General features: G+C 28.8%; 1 protein-coding gene across 1 annotated transcript in view; it reads left to right on the forward strand.

Annotated features, from left to right (window-relative positions):
- The window catches only part of LOC142326534 (43 kDa receptor-associated protein of the synapse homolog), a 488,700-nt gene that overhangs the window by 451,470 nt on the left and 18,387 nt on the right, over nucleotides 1-18,843 (forward strand). Inside the window, exons 4-6 of the mRNA XM_075369111.1 lie at nucleotides 12,884-13,035; nucleotides 14,699-15,005; nucleotides 17,598-17,798. Coding sequence (XP_075225226.1) covers nucleotides 12,884-13,035; nucleotides 14,699-15,005; nucleotides 17,598-17,798 — 660 coding nt within the window. The remainder of the gene's footprint in view (nucleotides 1-12,883; nucleotides 13,036-14,698; nucleotides 15,006-17,597; nucleotides 17,799-18,843) is intronic.

Genomic DNA, 18,843 nt, shown 5'->3' on the forward strand with positions numbered 1-18,843 from the left:
AAATACTTCAGTTTTGCATTTAAGTGTCAGATACAACCATCAGTCTAGGTAATTGCAGAGATAAATTTTTTATATCGTGACATAAATTTATAAATATTTTACCTATATTAAGAAAAGAAACTTCAGAATTTTTATATTCAATTGTATTTTATAACCGTTCGTACAAAAATTATGTTTTCATATAATTTAACATCAGAATAAACAAACAGACTTGAAATTCAAGTCAAGATAGTTAATTTCTCGATTCCCAGTCCGCATAAGATGATCAAAGTAATCCGTGATCTATAAATTACTAAGTACAATGTCATTAAATTCTATTCTTCTGAAAATTTTCTCCAGTTTTATATAAAATAGCGATCGTTTTCTAAATATGGATTATGATACAACGATTTATCTAGGTAATCGAACGATCGATATTTTTACAATTAGAAAAAAAACGTTTTAGTAAAACAGGAAAGTAAATCAATTAATAAAAATGTTTTTTATACCTTAAAAGTAAAGGTTTCAGGAGGATTTGAAAGTTGAATAAAAAATAAATAAAGAAAATAACATCCAGCTATCTCAAACCCGGTATTCTTTTTAGTGTAATCTTATACTACGTCTGACTTACAAATAACAATGAAAAAACCTATGGGAATTCCCTTTACTTCTTATTTTCTTGTAAACGTAACGCAGGGTATAAATAAGTTTTTTATTCCGATCTCTTCATAATAATAAACAATATAAATCAAGTCAGAAATGGGTAGATATTTGATAAGCTGGAATATGTACCCAAGTATTTGCCTGGATGTATCAAGGGAAACCGTGATAAAATTTTAATCAAAGCAAAAATTAAAAAAGTAAACAAGCAATTGTAAATTAAAAATTCTAATGTTTACACCGCATGACTTCCTTGTACGCTATTAAATTACATATACACATTTTTTTAAAGTGAAAAGTAATACAATTTGAATACGATACTAAATTATAATTTTCAATTAATATTAAATAATCATGTTTCATCAGATCTGCTGTGGACATCATATGATTTCCTTGTACGTCTATTAAATTACATATACACAATTTTAAAAGTTCATAAAATTAATAACTTCTGATTTTCATTCATACTTTTTTTTATTGTTATTATTAAATTACTATTTATTTTAAAAAATCTTTTACAATCAGAGGTTAATAATTATTAATAAATCAATAATTTTAATCAAAAAAAAAGAAAATAAAGTAGCATTCGAACCGATGTTTCTTTCCCTTGTAAGATCCAAATATTTCGTTAATTAAAATTTTATTTGGCTATAACTCTGGAACCAATTAAAATAAGTAGCACTTTTGATACATAGTTTAAAAGCTCTCAATGAGGGCTTATTACTGCAGTTAAGAAAAAGTCCAAAATCCGAATTTTTTCGGATTTTGGGCTTTTTTGGACACTTTTGGGCCAGTCGATTGCAATCAAAAGGGAAGATGCACAACTACACGTTAACAGTCCTATATCCAAAATTTCAACATTCTACGGCTAATCGTTTTTGAGTTATGTGAGATACATACTACGTGCGTACTGACGTCATAACGAAACTGGCCAAAATGGATATTAACTTGAAATCTGAAAACCGAAATTTTTCGTAATCACAGTACTTCCTTTACTTTGTACAAGGAAGTAAAAATGGCTACAAAATAATTTACAGTTCAAACGGAGTTAACGAAAATATATATAATAAACAGGATACACAAAATTCAAAATTCGGGATGCAGCAGATTTACATTTGTACGTGCGTTAGCTTCTATTGATTAATATTTCTCGAATGACTCAATATAAATGCTTTGAAAATAGCTCAAAAAATTTCTGTATGTAGGGCATTGATAGCATCAAATTATGGATAAAATTAAAAAAAGGTAAGGTAGTTTTCGACATTTTGAATTTATAACTTTTTGTACAGCATTCGTAGAAAATTGAGCTTTATTTCGATAAACGTACTTAAATAGATTATTTAAGATTCCCAAATTTTAAGTTATCAGATTTATAGGTAGGGGAATAATAGACAATTTTTGTAGCTTTGCATCATATCTTGAAAACACGTTGACCAAAAAAGTTGAAATTTTGCACAATATTTGGCTATATATATATTTACAGAACGATTCAGGAGGAAAGAGGTAAATAAATTGGGATCTAATTCTAGAGCTTGAAATTAGGAAAAAGTCATACAAACATATTCCGAATTTTGTTATCGAGTTACGGCTAGAAAAAAATATCGCCCGGATTTTGGTTCCCCCTGTAAAATGAGATAATACTGAACTTTTTAAGCGTTATATAAAGGTTAAAACATGATCTTTTCTTATATTTTTTATCTGAAAAATCGAATGAAGTAGGTTGTAGAACTGCATTTCCCATAGTTTTCACATCACATACAAAACAGAAAAATTCGGTGACGAAAAACACGTTTTTTAAGTTTGAAGTACAATAACTTTGTTAAATAACTAATAAATCCATAAATTTTATTAACAAAACCTGTAGAGAATTTAATTCTGATAAAGTTGATGTAACAAACTGTTCGAAAAAAGTCAACTTTTATTATTAAAAACAAAACAGAACAAAACTTAAAAGAAAAATCTTATGAATTTCTAAACAATAAAAACAGCTGTTTTTAGTACAGTAAACGTATACCTTTTATTTGAAAAATTAAAGTTATCATATATTAAAAAAATTAATATATATACATAACCAATCGGACAAGGGCATGTGTGTGTTGCTGCAATCTGTTCAACTACTGAACAATAAACAAACCCCCAGGGCCAATGATAAGAGGATGATATGTATGACGTAAACGAGGAGAAGTCTTATACAGACTCGGTTCGACCATTTCTGTGGTTAATTGAACCCCAACCACTAGAGTACGCTAGCCTCCGTGGCGCGAGTGGTAGCATCTTGGCCTTTCATCCGGAGGTCCCGGGTTCGAATCCCGGTCAGGCATGGCATTTTTCATACACGTTACAAATCATTCATCTCATTCTCTGAAGCAGTACGTAACGGTGGTCCCGGAGGTTAAACAAAAAAAAAAATCACCAGAGTACACCGGTATCCACTGTCTAGTACAAATCCTTATAAAAGCAACCATCTACTAGGATTTGAACCTCAGAAACTTCGATTTCGAAAATCAGCTGGTAAATAACTGATTTGCGATACTGAGTTAACCACTAGACTATTCCTTAAGGTTTTTTTTTAATTAACTATAATTTTTCTATTTTCTTGAATATCATCAAATCAAACTGACATATTGATGAAAATAAATATTTCAATAAATAAAGTTTCAACTCCCCAAAAAACTGGCTGGTAAAGATAATTTGTTTTTAAACTACAATTTTCAAAAATGAAGATCCAACTGTACCTAGTATTAATCTAAATGAGATTAATTTTTTTTAAAAAAGGGGATCCTACGGATTTGGACTTCAGAATTAATTTTTTTTTTAATTTCTGATAGTTTATCTATTTTAAAAGTTGTAGCTATTATAAAAAGTATTATATGAAGTAGCTATTGAGCTAATCTTTACATGGAACTAGCAGTTAATGATGTTAAAGAACAATTTAGATTCGGAGTAACAGTACAAGGTGAAAAGATAAAGATGCTACGATTTGCTGATGATATAGTAATTCTAGCCGAGAGTAAAAAGGATTTAGAAGAAACAATGAACGGCATAGATGAAGTCCTACGCAAGAACTATCGCATGAAAATAAACAAGAAGAAAACAAAAGTAATGAAATGTAGTAGAAATAACAAAGATGGACCACTGAATGTGAAAATAGGAGGTGAAAAGATTATGGAGGTAGAAGAATTTTGTTATTTGGGAAGTAGAATTTGGACGAAGCAGGAGCGATATAAAATGCCGAATAGCATAAGCTAAACGAGCCTTCAGTAAGAAATATATTTTGTTTACATCAAAAATTAATTTAAATGTCAAGAAAAGATTTTTGAAAGTATGTTTGGAGCGTAGCTTTATATGGAAGTGAAACTTGGACAATCGGAGTATCTGAGAAGAAAAGATTAGAAGCTTTTGAAATGCGGTGCTATAGGAGAATGTTAAAAATCAGATGGGTGGATAAAGTGACAAATGAAGAGGTATTGCGGCAAATAGATGAAGAAAGAAGCATTTGGAAAGATATAGTTAAAAGAAGAGACAGACTTATAGGCCACATACTAAGGCATCCTGGAATAGTCGCTTTAATATTGGAAGGACAGGTAAAAGGGAAAAATTGTGTAGGCAGGCCACGTTTGGAATATGTAAAACAAATTGTTAGGGATGAAGGATGTAGAGGGTATACTGAAATGAAACGACTGGCACTAGATAGGGAATATTGTAGAGCTGCATCAAACCAGTCAAATGACTGAAGATAAAAAAAAATAAAAATAGCTATTGAGCAAGAGGATTAAATAGGACCTAAATTTTTTATTAAAAATTTTTAATTTTTTTGCTGCAATTATACTCTAAATATAGTATTAATCTTGATAATAAAAATAAAAATATCATTAATCAAGTAGTAGTCACCTGGAACCCACACGTTTTTACTAACGATTTTGATTTTTTCTCAGTTTACTTTAAATAACTTTATATACATACTTTTTAAAATCTGTCAATGGCAAACCAGTAAAGTGAGCAACCCTTTGCTGGAATTTCTTTAATTGGAATTATTTAAAGGTTCGTTGAAAGAGTAACACCGTTTCTACATATGTATAAAAGAAAATTTTATTAATTATATTTTTAATTCTACCCTACTAAATGGCATTTACATGTGTGTCTTTGCGTCACCCTTAGCTCACTGGAATGTACCGATCACTAGCGGAAAACTCCGATTCGTTAGTACTTGTCTCGTGGTGGTCAGGTGTATATTTTTTATATTATTATATATCGATATATATGTGAAATATAAATTGATATATATATATATATATATATATATATATCGAAGTTTTGGGAAAATTTAGTACATTTTAACCGGATCCAAATTTTCGGACGAAAATCACAAATGTCTCAAAAACGGTCAGCCATAGCGCTCTGAAAAACTTTTTTAACCCCCAACATGATGTCCAACCCGTTCCCAGCGGTACCCGTCGGATGATAATATTTTCAAGTGCCCCCGGGGCATCGTTCGGAAATTCGGGAGGGAGGCGATAGAGTTCCACCGTAATATCTCTACAACCGCTCGACCGATTTTCACGATTCAAACGGCATATGTATCAACAGGTGGAGCGCTAACTGTTTAACGCATTGGGTACACTCTTGATCGACTGGATCTTTTTATCCGGAAATTAAATTGTTTATACCTATGTTTTGATTGCACTCACCCACCGTAAAACGTACCGATCCGATCTTTCGCTAAATACGCTCAAACCTGTGCGCTAACGCAGTTTTAAAGTATAAACTTATGGAGACTAAAAAGTAGAGAATAAAAAGTATACAAAAAGAAACTTTTGATAAACTACTCTTATATTAAATCTACTAAAAAGTAGAAAATAAAATATATGTAAAACAAGATTTTAAAACATTCTTAAATTAAACGCACTAAAATGAATTAAAACTGAATGAAACTTTAAAATGAATTATTAAATGAATTTATTAATTTAAACTTATTGTCAAATCCATTCTGAGATACCGTCCTAAAATAAAAATTATTTTAGGACGGTATCTCAGAATGGATTTGACAAGTTTTGGTGGTGGTTTTTTCTTATGCATATGAATGGCCTAAAACGTGGGGTTCAAACACGCATAAGAAAAAACTGGCAAAATCATCAAATCATTAGTTTGAAGCTATGACTTTCACATAATCTTACGTATCACCATCAAAGCTTTTCAAATCCATTCTGAGATACCGTCCTAAAATTATTTTTTACCTTTTAGTGCGCTTAATTTAAGAGTAGTGTTTTAATTTTTTTTTTACATATTTTTTATTTATTTATGCGATTGTTTGTCTTCATAAAATAATAAATAAACTATAACAAAAAAGTAGGTACCGAAATGTACCAGTCACTGGCGGAAAACTCGATTTGTAACTATCAATTTCTAGAATTAAATTTCTAATTTAACTTTCGTTATATCAATTTTAATAATTCAAAAAAGTATATATTTTTACAACTAATAATCCCATTCCAAGACACCGCCCGCCACGGCAACCCGTCCGGAGGGCCTAGCTGCGGAGGTCCTGTAGTTAGTATTTTTAATAAATTGGTGGAATGATTTATATTTTTTGGGCTTGCAATGTCATTTTCTGATGTGAATTGTTACTCAAAATCAAAATGCCTGCAAATATTATGGTTATTGTATTTAATAAACAACAATTAATAAATAAACAATTTAGCTTTACAAAAAGAGTTTAAAAATCCTTATTTTTTCCTAATAAAATTTTTAATGATATTTTTTAATCACTTTGCATTTCATTCAATTGAAAATTTGTATTTAAAAGTGATGAATATTATTAGGTGACACCTCACCCCTATCTTGTTTGAATTTTGAATTAATTATTTGATTATGTTGGATTTTCTATTGATGGTCTGTCAACTTAATCTTACTTTATATTGTCCATTTTTTAATACTCCAACATTGTTACATAATCACATATTAATTAGTACACTACATACAGATATATTTTTTTCATTTTATCATATTTTTATCTCATATTATGTATAAATATTTAATGCAACTTTTCTTATAATAATGTACTGACTGTACTCTTTTCATTACTAGATTTATTTTTAAGAATTAGACATTTGGTTTTATTCTTTTACAATAAAAATAAAAATAATTAATATATCAAATGATTAATATTACATTACAAAGTATTGCTTGTAAAATATTCCGACATGATGTAGTAAATTGCAACTCAATCAAGTAAATTACTCGACAAGGCACAGGATCAAATGTGATTTGTTATTACAGGAGGTCAAGCATGATTGGACTAGACATTCTATTTGTAAGTGCATTATGCGTCCATTGTACCATGTGTTAAGCAACTAGACCATTTAACTTATACATATAGGCTATGACATTAATTTCAAAATTGTATGTTCCTAATCGGTTAACTCTGTATCAATAAAGGAAGGTTTTATATTTTTCACTGAACAGAAACTGTCATTGTAATTTATTAAACCATAAATAATCCAGCCATAAATAAATCAAACAATTTTTTTAAATATTTTTACATTGTTTGTTGTTCAAAAGTATGAATCATCTAGACCAGCATTTCTCACTCAACCTGGGGGTTGCGGTAACAAAATTACTTCTGCATTTGTACCAGATGATCATTTGAAAAGTTACCACATTTATTATTCAACAGCTATGAGTCCCATCGTATTTCTGTTTGCAAGCATGTATACCATTCTCGAGGGAACTTTTTTAAAATTATTTTCAAAAGGGTGGAACCCACCCTCCCCACTACACTTACTCCAACTCAAAAATATTAAATGGCAATGGTAAAATTTAATTACAGTAATTGACAATCCGAAAAAAATAATGAATTTTGGTAAGAAGAAAATTAAAATCCACCCACCCGTTCGCTAGGTAGGTGCGAAAAACCATTTGGAGTAGTACTTTTTTTTTAATTTCAGTCCAACAAAAATAACTATAAAATTACACGATATAACTTCTTAATCCATTTTAAATAATCATAATCTGTGAATTAAAACTGTGAAAATTATTTTTAAAATTACTGACACAAAATTTCACCCTAAAATGTTTTCTAAATTTTCATGGATTGAAAACTTATTTTTTTTAATGAGATTTATTTCATTTCATTAAAGTATTTACTAATATAAAAATATTTTCGGCACTAAAACTAGCTATTATCAGTGTTTTTTTTTTATTCCAATACTAGGTGAACATATTTATTGCTGTTGAATTCAAGACATACTCGAGCTGTAATCAAAAATATATTAGATTTGAGTGTCATCTATTTACTATACTATTGTTAAATTTGTTTTTGTTAGTCTTTTCATTCATTTTTCTTTTTTAATATACAAAAAATTTTATATATAAAAAGATATCTACGTTGTCCGTAATGTATTTGTTATTTATCTCAATGAAGTGGTACCAAATGCAGTGTCTATGTAACTGTAGAGTGCTTTTATATGTTCGTTGTATCTTCGTTTGAAGTTCTGTCCTGCTTGCCAAAATTTATTATTTTAAATAATTTTTATTAAATATATATGTAAACTATTTATTCTACAAGAGTGCTACTTCATAATATTTTCAAAATACTTTTTATATAAATATAACATTTTTTGTTTTTGTTCATCAGTTTAATGAAAGTCAACGGTCAGTATATTGATTCCCTCTTTATTTTTATTCTTTGAATTCATTATTTTCAAGTGTTGGCTCATATTCCTATTTTCCAGGCTAATATAAATTTTATTTATTAAAACTATAACAAATAAAAAAATTATTTATATTAATAAATTATAATTTCAGTATCTATTAAAAAAAAAATGTTTTATTTCTCAATATTCTGAAGCTCTCTAATTTAAAAAGAATTAAAAGTTAACAAAATTCTTTCTCTCTCTCTCTCTCTCTTTTTTTTTTCTTAGTATATGTGCATGTGCTTAGGATATGTGCACATACACACACACACACACACACACACACACACACACACACACACACACACACACACACACACACACACACACACACACACACACACACACACACACACACACACACATACACACACACACACACACACACACACACACACACACACACACACACACACACACACACACACACATACATACATATATATATATATATATATATATATATATATACAGTGCAATCATTTTATCACATACTACATGCATTACTTGAACAGTCTCCAAGGAAAAGTTTGTGTAAATTATCATTGCAGACAGAAATAACATACAGGAGTATGTTATAAACTCACTATCTGCAAAGTTTAAATTAATATCAAGCGATGATTGGTACTGCAGATGTGATGTTTTAATATTTGTGGAAACACTGTCAAAATCAAATGATACATTTGAAATTCCTGATTTTATTGAAGTATTTCAATTCAGCATACATCGTTCTTCAAGAGGTGTTATTTGTTTTGCAAGAAAAGAAATTGATGTATTATATCTGGATCATTCAACTTGAAATACAAGAAAATCAAAATAAAACTGAGTATCATGTAGAATTTTTTAGCATTAAAACAGAAAATTATTCTATTATTTTTTTTTTGCCTTCAGTCATTTGACTGGTTTGATGCAGCTCTCCAAGATTCCCAATCTATTGCTAGTCGTTTCATTTCGGTATACCCGCTACATTCAACATCCCTAACAATTTGTTTTACATATTCCAAACGTTGCCTGCCTGCACAATTTTTTCCTTCTATCTGTACCTACAAATTATATTTCTGACTGAAAGCATTTCGCCTGTGCTATTCGGCATTTTATATCGCTCCTGCTTCGTCCATCTTTAGTAATTCTAATTCCCAAATAACAAAATTCTTCTACCTCCATAATCTTTTCTCTTCCTTGTTTCACATTCAGTGGTCATCTACATTATTTCTAATACATTTCATTACTTTCATTTTGTTCTTGTTTATTTTCATGCAATAGCTAGTTCTTGTGTAGGACTTCATCCATGCCATCCATTGTTTCTTGTAAATCTTTATTAGTCTCAGCTAGAATTACATAATTACATTATCAGCAAATCATAGCATCTTTATCTTTTTCACCTTGTTCTGTTACTCTGGATCTAAATTTTTCTTTAACATCATTAACTGCTAGTTCTATGTGAAGATTAAAAAGTAACAGGGATACAGAACATCCTTGTTGGACTCCCTTTCTTATTACGGCTTCTTTCTTATGTTCTTCAATTATTACTGTTGCTGTTTGGTTCCTGTAAATGTTAGTAATCGTTCTTTTATCTCTGTATTTGAACTCTAATTTTTTAAAAATGGTGAACATTTTATTCCAGTCTACATTATCAAATGCCTTTTCTAGGTCTATAAATGCCAAGTATGTTGGTTTGTTTTTCTTTAATCTTCCTTCTACTATTAAAATTGCTTCCCTTGTCCCTATACTTTTCATGAAACCAAATTGGTTTTCTCCTAACATTTCTTCCACTCCTCCACTTCGTCTGTACAGAATTCTAGTTAAGATTTTTGATGCATGACTAGTTAAGCTTATTGTTCTGTATTCTTCACATTTATCTGCTCCTGCTTTCTTTGGTATCATGACTATAACACTTTTTTTTTAAGTCTGACAGAATATCCCCTTTTTCATAAATATTACACACCAGTTTGTATAATCTATCAATCGCTTCCTCACCTGTACAGTGCAGTAATTCTGCAGGTATTCCATCTATTTCAGGAGCCTTTCTGCCATTCAAATCTTTTAATGCTCTCTTAAATTCAGATCTCAGTATTGTTTCTCCTATTTCATCCTCTTCAACTTCCTCTTCTTCATCTATAACAGCATTTTCTAATTCATTTCCTCCGTATAGCTCTTCAATATATTCCACCCACCTACCGACTTTGCCTTTCGTATTATAAATCAGTGTACCATCTTTGTTTAACACATTATTAGATTTTAATTTAAGTACCCCAAAATTTTCCTTAACTTTCCTGTATGCTCCATCTATTTTACCAATGTTCATTTCTCTTTCCACTTCTGAACACTTTTCTTTAATCCACTCTTCTTTTGCTAGTTTGCACTTTTTTTTATAGTATTTCTTAATTGTCGATAGTTCCTTTTACTTTCTTCATCACTAACATTCGTATACTTTCTACGTTCATCCATCAGCTGCAATATATCATCTGAAACCCAAGGTTTTCTACCAGTTCTCTTTGTTCCGCTTAAGTTTGCTTCTGCTGATTTAAGAATTTCCTTTCCTTCAGAAGAATGGGAAATTCTTCCCATTCTTCTTCTACATTTTCTACCTTATCTTTTTTACTCAGACCTCTTGCGATGTCCTCCTCAAAAATCTTCTTTACCTCCTCTTCCTCAAGCTTCTCTAAATTCCATCGATTCATCTGACACCTTTTCTTCAGGTTTGTAAACTCCAATCTACATTTCATTATCACTAAATTATGGTCGCTATCAGTGTCTGCTCCAGGGTAAGTTTGGCAGTCGACAAGTTGATTTCTAAATCTCTGCTTAATCATGATATAATCTGTCTGATACCTTGCAGTATTGCCTGGCTTTTCCATGTGTATATTCTTCTATTATGATTTTTAAACTGGGTGTTGGCAATTACTAAATTATACTTCGTGCAAAACTCTATATGTTGGTCCCCTCTTTCATTCCTTTTGCTCAACCCGTATTCACCCACTATATTTCCTTCCTTGCCATTTCCAGTGCTTGCATTCCAATCTCCATCTATTATTAAATTTTCATCTCCTTTTATGTGTTTAATTGCTTTGTCAATTTCTTCGTATACACACTTTACCTCATCATCATCATGGGCGCTTGTAGGCATATAGACGTTATATATATATATATATATATTTATTTATTTATTTATTTATTTATTTATAAAATTATGATGAAATATGATATGCATGAATAGGTAATACTTACTTGGTTCTCCATTTCTCCTTGTATATATATATATATATATATATATATATATATATATATTTTATTTTTTTTATTTTTGCATTTGTTTCAGTCTACTTGATAATAAATATTGTTATAAAATGTAGTAACCTTCTCCTGAATCATTTTTGTTTTCATTTTGTTGATGGTTACAACATAATAATTTAAAAACATAGCATTAGATAGATATAAAACTTTTACTTATTTAAAGAGTAATAAGGGACTTTTACTCTATCCTAATATTTCAGGTAAGATTGTTAAATTAATAATTTTATAAATATTTGATGTTAATAAAAACTGATATTTTAGCAATTGTGTACAAGGAAGTCATGTGGTGTCCACATCAATTCTTTTTGTAAAATGATAGTAGGCCTAATAATAAATGTACCCCTCCTACAACAGATTCCATACTGAAGTTTAGAGTATACACATTTAGAGTACAGAGTACTCCACATTCAAAATAGTTTGAGAACATTTGTATTGTAATAGAAAAAAATTTTGTTAGGACATAGTTTAAATAAGTTTTCATTCACTAATACTCTCTTTTCAATTATAATTGTCATCAATTTTTATTCCTTTTCTAATCTTTTATGTATTTTATTTGTTGCAATTGAGCATGGTTGGTTGGATTTATTGACATCCTTTAATAAATAATTCCTATATTTGAAATAAATGCTATCAATTATATTATTATATTCCATAAAGAGAAATTAATTTGCTTAGACTTAACCCTTTGAGCAAACACTTATTCATAATAAACCAAAACTTAATTTGTTTAAGTCACTTTGGTTCTTTTTTGCAACAGACAGGTTACTCATACAGTTATAAGCCAAGATTGTACCATCTGTAAAGGAAGTTAAAAGAGCCACTGTTTAGATCAATTTATACTAGCAAAAGAACCATGCTTTTAAAGATTCCCTTGTTCACCAGTTCAGGGTCGCCAAATAACAAACCTCACTAATTGTGTGATATCCTCTTCAGTTTATGAATTACCATGGCAACTTTCATTAGTACCTGCCTTACATTATTGAAAAATAGATTTTTCTTTGAGCAATTTGCCAAAGTACTTGACATAGCATTAAGCTAAGTATTAAAATCATTTCTATAATACTATTATAAAAATTTAGAATTATATGAAGCATTCATTAATAAATCTTTATTGAGTAATCATTCTACTCTGCACTTGGATCCTTATCTAATATCTGTATAACTTTATATTTTCTGAAGTTTACCTTATTTCCTTTAAAGTCTCTTTAAATTAAGATTAAAGGAATTAATGAGTTTTTATATATTATTTTATGTTTCAGGTTGAACAAGGTTTGCGGCTTTATAACCAACATAAGCAACAAGCTGCTGTTACAAAATGGCGAAGTGCTTTAAAAAGGATAAGAAAGCGTAGTGATAAATTTATTCTCTTAGGTTATTTATATCAAGCTTATATGGATTGGGCTAAATATAGGTAATACTAAAATTTATTACTATATAAAAACTAATTAAAGTAATACCTTCTTTTACCAAGATTTTTTACACCATTCTATAAACAGTTTTGTATTGACCTATTAAAGAAGCTTTTGTAAAAATCATAAAAAAGCTAAAAAACACTGAGTTATGTTTCATGTTGCAGTTGCATAATTATAAGTAAAGTACAATACAAATCAAATAGAATTAAAAATTTCCTTTGAGAAATTTTATAACAAAAAATAAGAACATTTTAGAGCTGAATTAATCAGGCCTTTATCATGACACGTTTACAGTTACTGAATACTTTATCTTCTTTAGTGTTAGTTTTTAACCAGGGTAATTCTGTTTAGTATTCTAGAGATATCCACACATTCAATTAATTCTGTTATGATACAATTTCTCAGTTTATGTTATGAGTCCATAGCATACACACATAGATTATTTTAAGTACTTTAAATTCTATACAAACAAGGCCAGCAGAGAGTTGCATAATTTTCCCAGATAGACTAGATAACTCATGCAACTTGCGCCATTGACAATTTCACCCATAACAGAAAGAAAATTAAGTGACATAGTGACATATTAAAGTATATAAGTAAGCAAGTAAAGAATAATGTACAAAAATATCATTCTTTTTAGTAGAATTTTGGATACAGGATCCAAAGTGATCATCCTGACAATGAATACTTCTTCCCACCTCTTAACCAGTTGCAGAATTGACACCCACCTCTTAACCAGAATTAAGTGACACCAATCGATCCACATTCGGAAGTCATCATACAGAATTGGTTAATACACTCAGAATGTACTCATATCAAGCAAAATGATAACTGATAAAAAAATAGTCTTACTATTCCTACCCATGAATGAAATACCTAAATACAAAACCAAAATGTCATACTAGTAAAATTTAATGAAATTATCTGATTAATACAAGATATGACTTTGAGTTCAGAAGATAAATAAGAAATAAGGTTTTTTTTACCCCTACCACTTATGGGAGTTTGAATAAAACAGACCATCAGAAAGTATCTTAACAACCTAAAGGGTATTAAATTATGTAAAAAAATGATCTACCCATTAAAAAAAATTTGAGATAAGAGATCCACAAGGTCCATAACTCACTTCCCCCTTGCCAGGAAAAACATGTAGTCATTTTCATTTTCTGACCCCTCACTCTGGCTATGGTGTTTAGTGTTAAAATCACCAACCAAGAGATAATTTGGTTTGTCAGGTGTTAAAAGGAGAATGAGAATGATTTTCAGGTCATTCCGGACACCCTGAAAAGGAATGTAGACATTGATTTGAGTAATGTGATTATCATTATTGACCTTTATTTTCAGTTGCATTAACTCCAATTTGCCTATGTTTTCTGTTTTACAATCTATGATGTATAGGAATTCATGGACAAGAGTAACCACTCCTGCTCCTCTACTTTCATCTCAAGATAAATTGAACATTTGGAAGTTCTTAAACTTCAGATGTTGTTTTTTTAGTTTTGGGTAATGAAGACTCTAGTATGCAGATTATATTCGTATCTTTTTCTACAATTTCTCTCAACAGTTCATTGAAGAACTGTTAAGAAGAATCTTAACACCTTTACAGTAAGTATGTCATTTTCAGTATTAATAATTTAAGGCTGTTTCTGAATTATTTTACAGAGAAAGTATGGAATTTGCTCATAGACAACTAAACTTGGCAGAAGAAGCTGATAGTCCAAATTTAAGAGCAGAAGCCTATCTAAATCTAGCTAGAACACATGAACGAATGGGAGCATTGGAACGAGCATTAGCATGTGCAAGACATTCACTGTACAACGAATGTGACCAATGTAGAACTGCTGGTTTAGTTCAGATTACCGTTGGTACTATTCATCTAGAATTAGCTACATTCTGTAAAGCATTACAAGCATTTCAACAAGCTCACACTATTGCCCAAAGAATACAAGATCCTGCCCTTGAACTTCAGGTAAATTGATATTAAATACAAAAAAAAAATGATGGAACAAGTGGCTAATAAAGTTACAAAAAATTATTTATTGTAAGATGTTATTTTTAAAGTAGACAAGATATTTTTTATTAAAAATTAGATACCTATACTTTCGGTCTTATAATTTACCAAAGTTTTTTTTTAAAACACCCTCTGTGAGACGTAATATGGCAAGAAACTTTCATCTATATAAAAATTTCTTTAAATAAATACCTGCAAAAAAAATAGAAGAAACATTCTTCTATACGATTGCATTACTTTTTGAACACCCATTACATCAAAATCTTTAATATGTTTATTTTAAACTATGTTTTGTGGGTGAAAAGAAACCATCAGCTTTCTTGGCATTTATCACAAACTCTTTGGATAGCTCTCCCATATCTAAACTTTACCTGTTATTACAACATTTTTTAACTGCAAAACCTATTGTTTTATCATTAACAATTTTACAGACTCTTTACACTTAAAATACCTTTTTTTTTAATGTTTGTTATTTTCATCATTATAGAGGTCGAGCTTACTTAATATATTGTCTTTTATTGAATCCATAACATCTGAACACATTTTATAATTATTTTTCTAACTCGCTCCAAAATAATATCAATAATCTACTTAAAAATAGGTTTATACTAGAATCAGTAAAAAATAAAACTGAAATTAAGTAAATAATTTCATCATTAAAACGTGAATATAATAAAAAATATCCTGTCTACTTTAAAAATAATAGCTTATGATAAATACTTTTTTAAGCAGTAGTTAAAAAAATAATGTGTTTTAACTGAAAAAAGAGTAAAATAGCAACAAAGAGAAAAATGCAGTTCAGCTTCTTGCTAACATGTCTGAACACTGTAATTAATGGTAGTTATGCAGAGTTGTAATTCACCTGTTAAATACGTCTTTGACTATAAAATCACAAGTATGATAATATCCCACTTACAGAAAACTTGCATTTTTGGGCTGGTAGTATATCAATGAAATACATAGCCAGTATAAGTATTTAATATTTTAAATCCTTTAAAAATAATGGTTTTAATGTAGGACTTGTAAATTATGTTGACTGAAGATGAACTTTTCCCTTGATAAGTCAAAATTATCATTGTGTATGTGATGTTTTGTTAATATAATTTAATAATTAAATCAAAATAACAAAAATGTTAAACCATTTAAACCACTGTCAATATTTAAATTTATTTATTTATTTAAAAAAAACCACATACATATGTTTTTTTTTTTTTTTTTTTTTTTTTTTTTTTTATAAAGTAAAAGTTTTTATTGTAAATTTCCATAAAAATGTTGTATGTAACTGACTTAAAATTACAACTGATGATAAGGAAATTAACATGAAAGTATTATGATAACATAATTACATGAAAGTAGTATGATAAATACTTTTTTAAACATTGTTTAAAAAAATAATATGTGTTTTAACTGAAAAAGGAATAAAATTCTAAGAGTAAAATTTTAAGAATAAGGTAACAGTAAATATGAAAGAGTAAAATTGTAATTTAATACATGATTCTTTTTTTGTGAATCTAAATATATTTAAAACAGAAATCTTTATATATACCTGATTACCGTAATGAATGTCAAAGGTTGCTGTTATGAAATAATTTACATTTCATTCACATAAAAGAAGCATGTGAGGTTCTCCATGTTGATTTAAAGGTCTCTCTCTCTCTCCTTTTTTTTTTTTTTTATTCAAAATTATTGTAGCTTCTCATTTCTTTTATCTGACTTTCTTAATCCATTAATAACAGAATAGTGTTGTTTTAGTAGAGTCAGAATTGTAAGATATAATAATGCGCTGAATTATGAGAAACCAATTGATAAAAATTCTTAAAACTTCTTTAAAAATTATAATCCATAAAAAATCAATCATGAATTTTGTACTTAGGGTCTTTTTTCAGTCATCAGACATTGATTGGTTTTTCTCCATTACTTTCTATAATTTGCTAATGTTTTAACAACAGATATCTAATAAAAGAGCTTTAAATAACAATTTGCTACAACACCAATGATGAAGTTATTACACAATAACTCTGAAAATATCTTGCATTAGTAGATTTTTTAAGTTTAAAAAGAGATTTTTAGTTTGTTTTTAAAAAAATAAATTTTCCTAGCTTTAAAAAAAATTGTTACAGGTTTTAAAAAATATATGAAAATAGAATTGTTCTATATATGTTAAAGCTGTTTCTAGCACTATAAATTAAATAATAGCCTGTGATGAAGTTAAACCAGAATATAAATTAAAAATGTCATATTATAATAATAATTTACAACCAGTAAATATCATGTTAAACTTGTGAAATTGAAGCAGTAAATATCAGTTCTGTTCTGTAACTTAATGATGGAAACCTCTGTATATTATCTACATATTTTCTCATATGATATTATATCATAACCTACTTATATATTATCTAATAGTATTTTTAATTTTTTTCTGTTAAACAATTCTATTCAATTTTTATACCTATAAATTTATAAATAAATCTTTCTCAATGAGAATTTTTTTGATACAAAGATGTTTAGCTAACACTATTTCTTATTAATTTTTTTTTTTTTTTTTATTAGGTATATGTTGGGTTGTCAGAACTCTTTGGTCGTTTGCAAGATGCTGATAAAAGTGCTCGTTATGCATCAAAGGCTTATGATTTGTCAAGAAATTTACAGCTAGGAGATTTAAACTCTCGTCACCATCGTGCCGCATTACTTCAAATGGCCTCTGCCCTTCGTAAACAAGGAGAATTAGGGGATGCCCATGACTACTGCACAGTATGACAAAATTTATATATATTTAAATAATTTATAAATTCATAATTAAACATAAAGTACGAACATAAAGAAAATTTACTGATACAGTCTTTAAATGAGGTTACTATTTGCCATTAATTTATGATTAATTCTGATTCATAAAACTATAAATGTATTAAGGTGTCAAATAATTAAGGTGCTGATCTCCATGGGTTCTTGACCTTTCATCTGGAGGTCCCAGGTTTGAATATCAATTGTATGGCATTTTTCATAAACTACAAAATTCCATTTCCATATCCAAGTATTCCATAATCCATTTCCACACAAGCTTCAAGCTTATGTGGCGATACCATCAAGAAAAAATAAATATTATGGTTGATAGATGTCATATTTAGCTGACATAACATGGTAGAATTTAAACAATTCAATTCATTTGCAGCAATGAGTAGAAAAACATGAAAATGATTATACTTTTCATTAGTGGTATGTAATGTCTGGCAGTAAAAGTCTCAACTTGTTTACAGCAGTTAAGGAGTTAAGTGATCAACTAACTAATCATTGGTTAAAAAAAACATTAAATGAAATAACTTCATTTTCCAATAAAATCTGTAATATTTTACTTGTTATTTTATGCATTTCATATTCTTTGTTAAAATACAACTATAGCATGTCTGAGATAATTTTTTTTTTAATCTATACCTGCTCCCTCAAGCTCAACAATCAGATTTATAAATTTTATGCATTGATGGAAACAGAAGTTAAATCATATTCACAAACGTTATGACCCCAAGAAAGTTTTTTCATATATTTTTTCCATATTAATGTTTTAATAACAACAGTTTTATAAAGAAGATGGTTATCTACTTAAGAAATCACACAGATATGTTAGTTTTTAGTTATTATTATATAACAAGGACTGATTCAATAAATTAATATGTAAGGTTGATAACATTGTTAGGAATGTAGTAAGTTTGAAATACTGCGATATTAGATCTTGTTAATTTCATTAATTTTGTGTTTGCTTTCAGTATGCTTTCATTGTTAAAATGTTGAATATTACTAGTCG

Source organism: Lycorma delicatula, chromosome 6 (genome assembly GCF_047948215.1).
Source record: "Lycorma delicatula isolate Av1 chromosome 6, ASM4794821v1, whole genome shotgun sequence".
Taxonomy (NCBI): domain Eukaryota; kingdom Metazoa; phylum Arthropoda; class Insecta; order Hemiptera; family Fulgoridae; genus Lycorma; species Lycorma delicatula.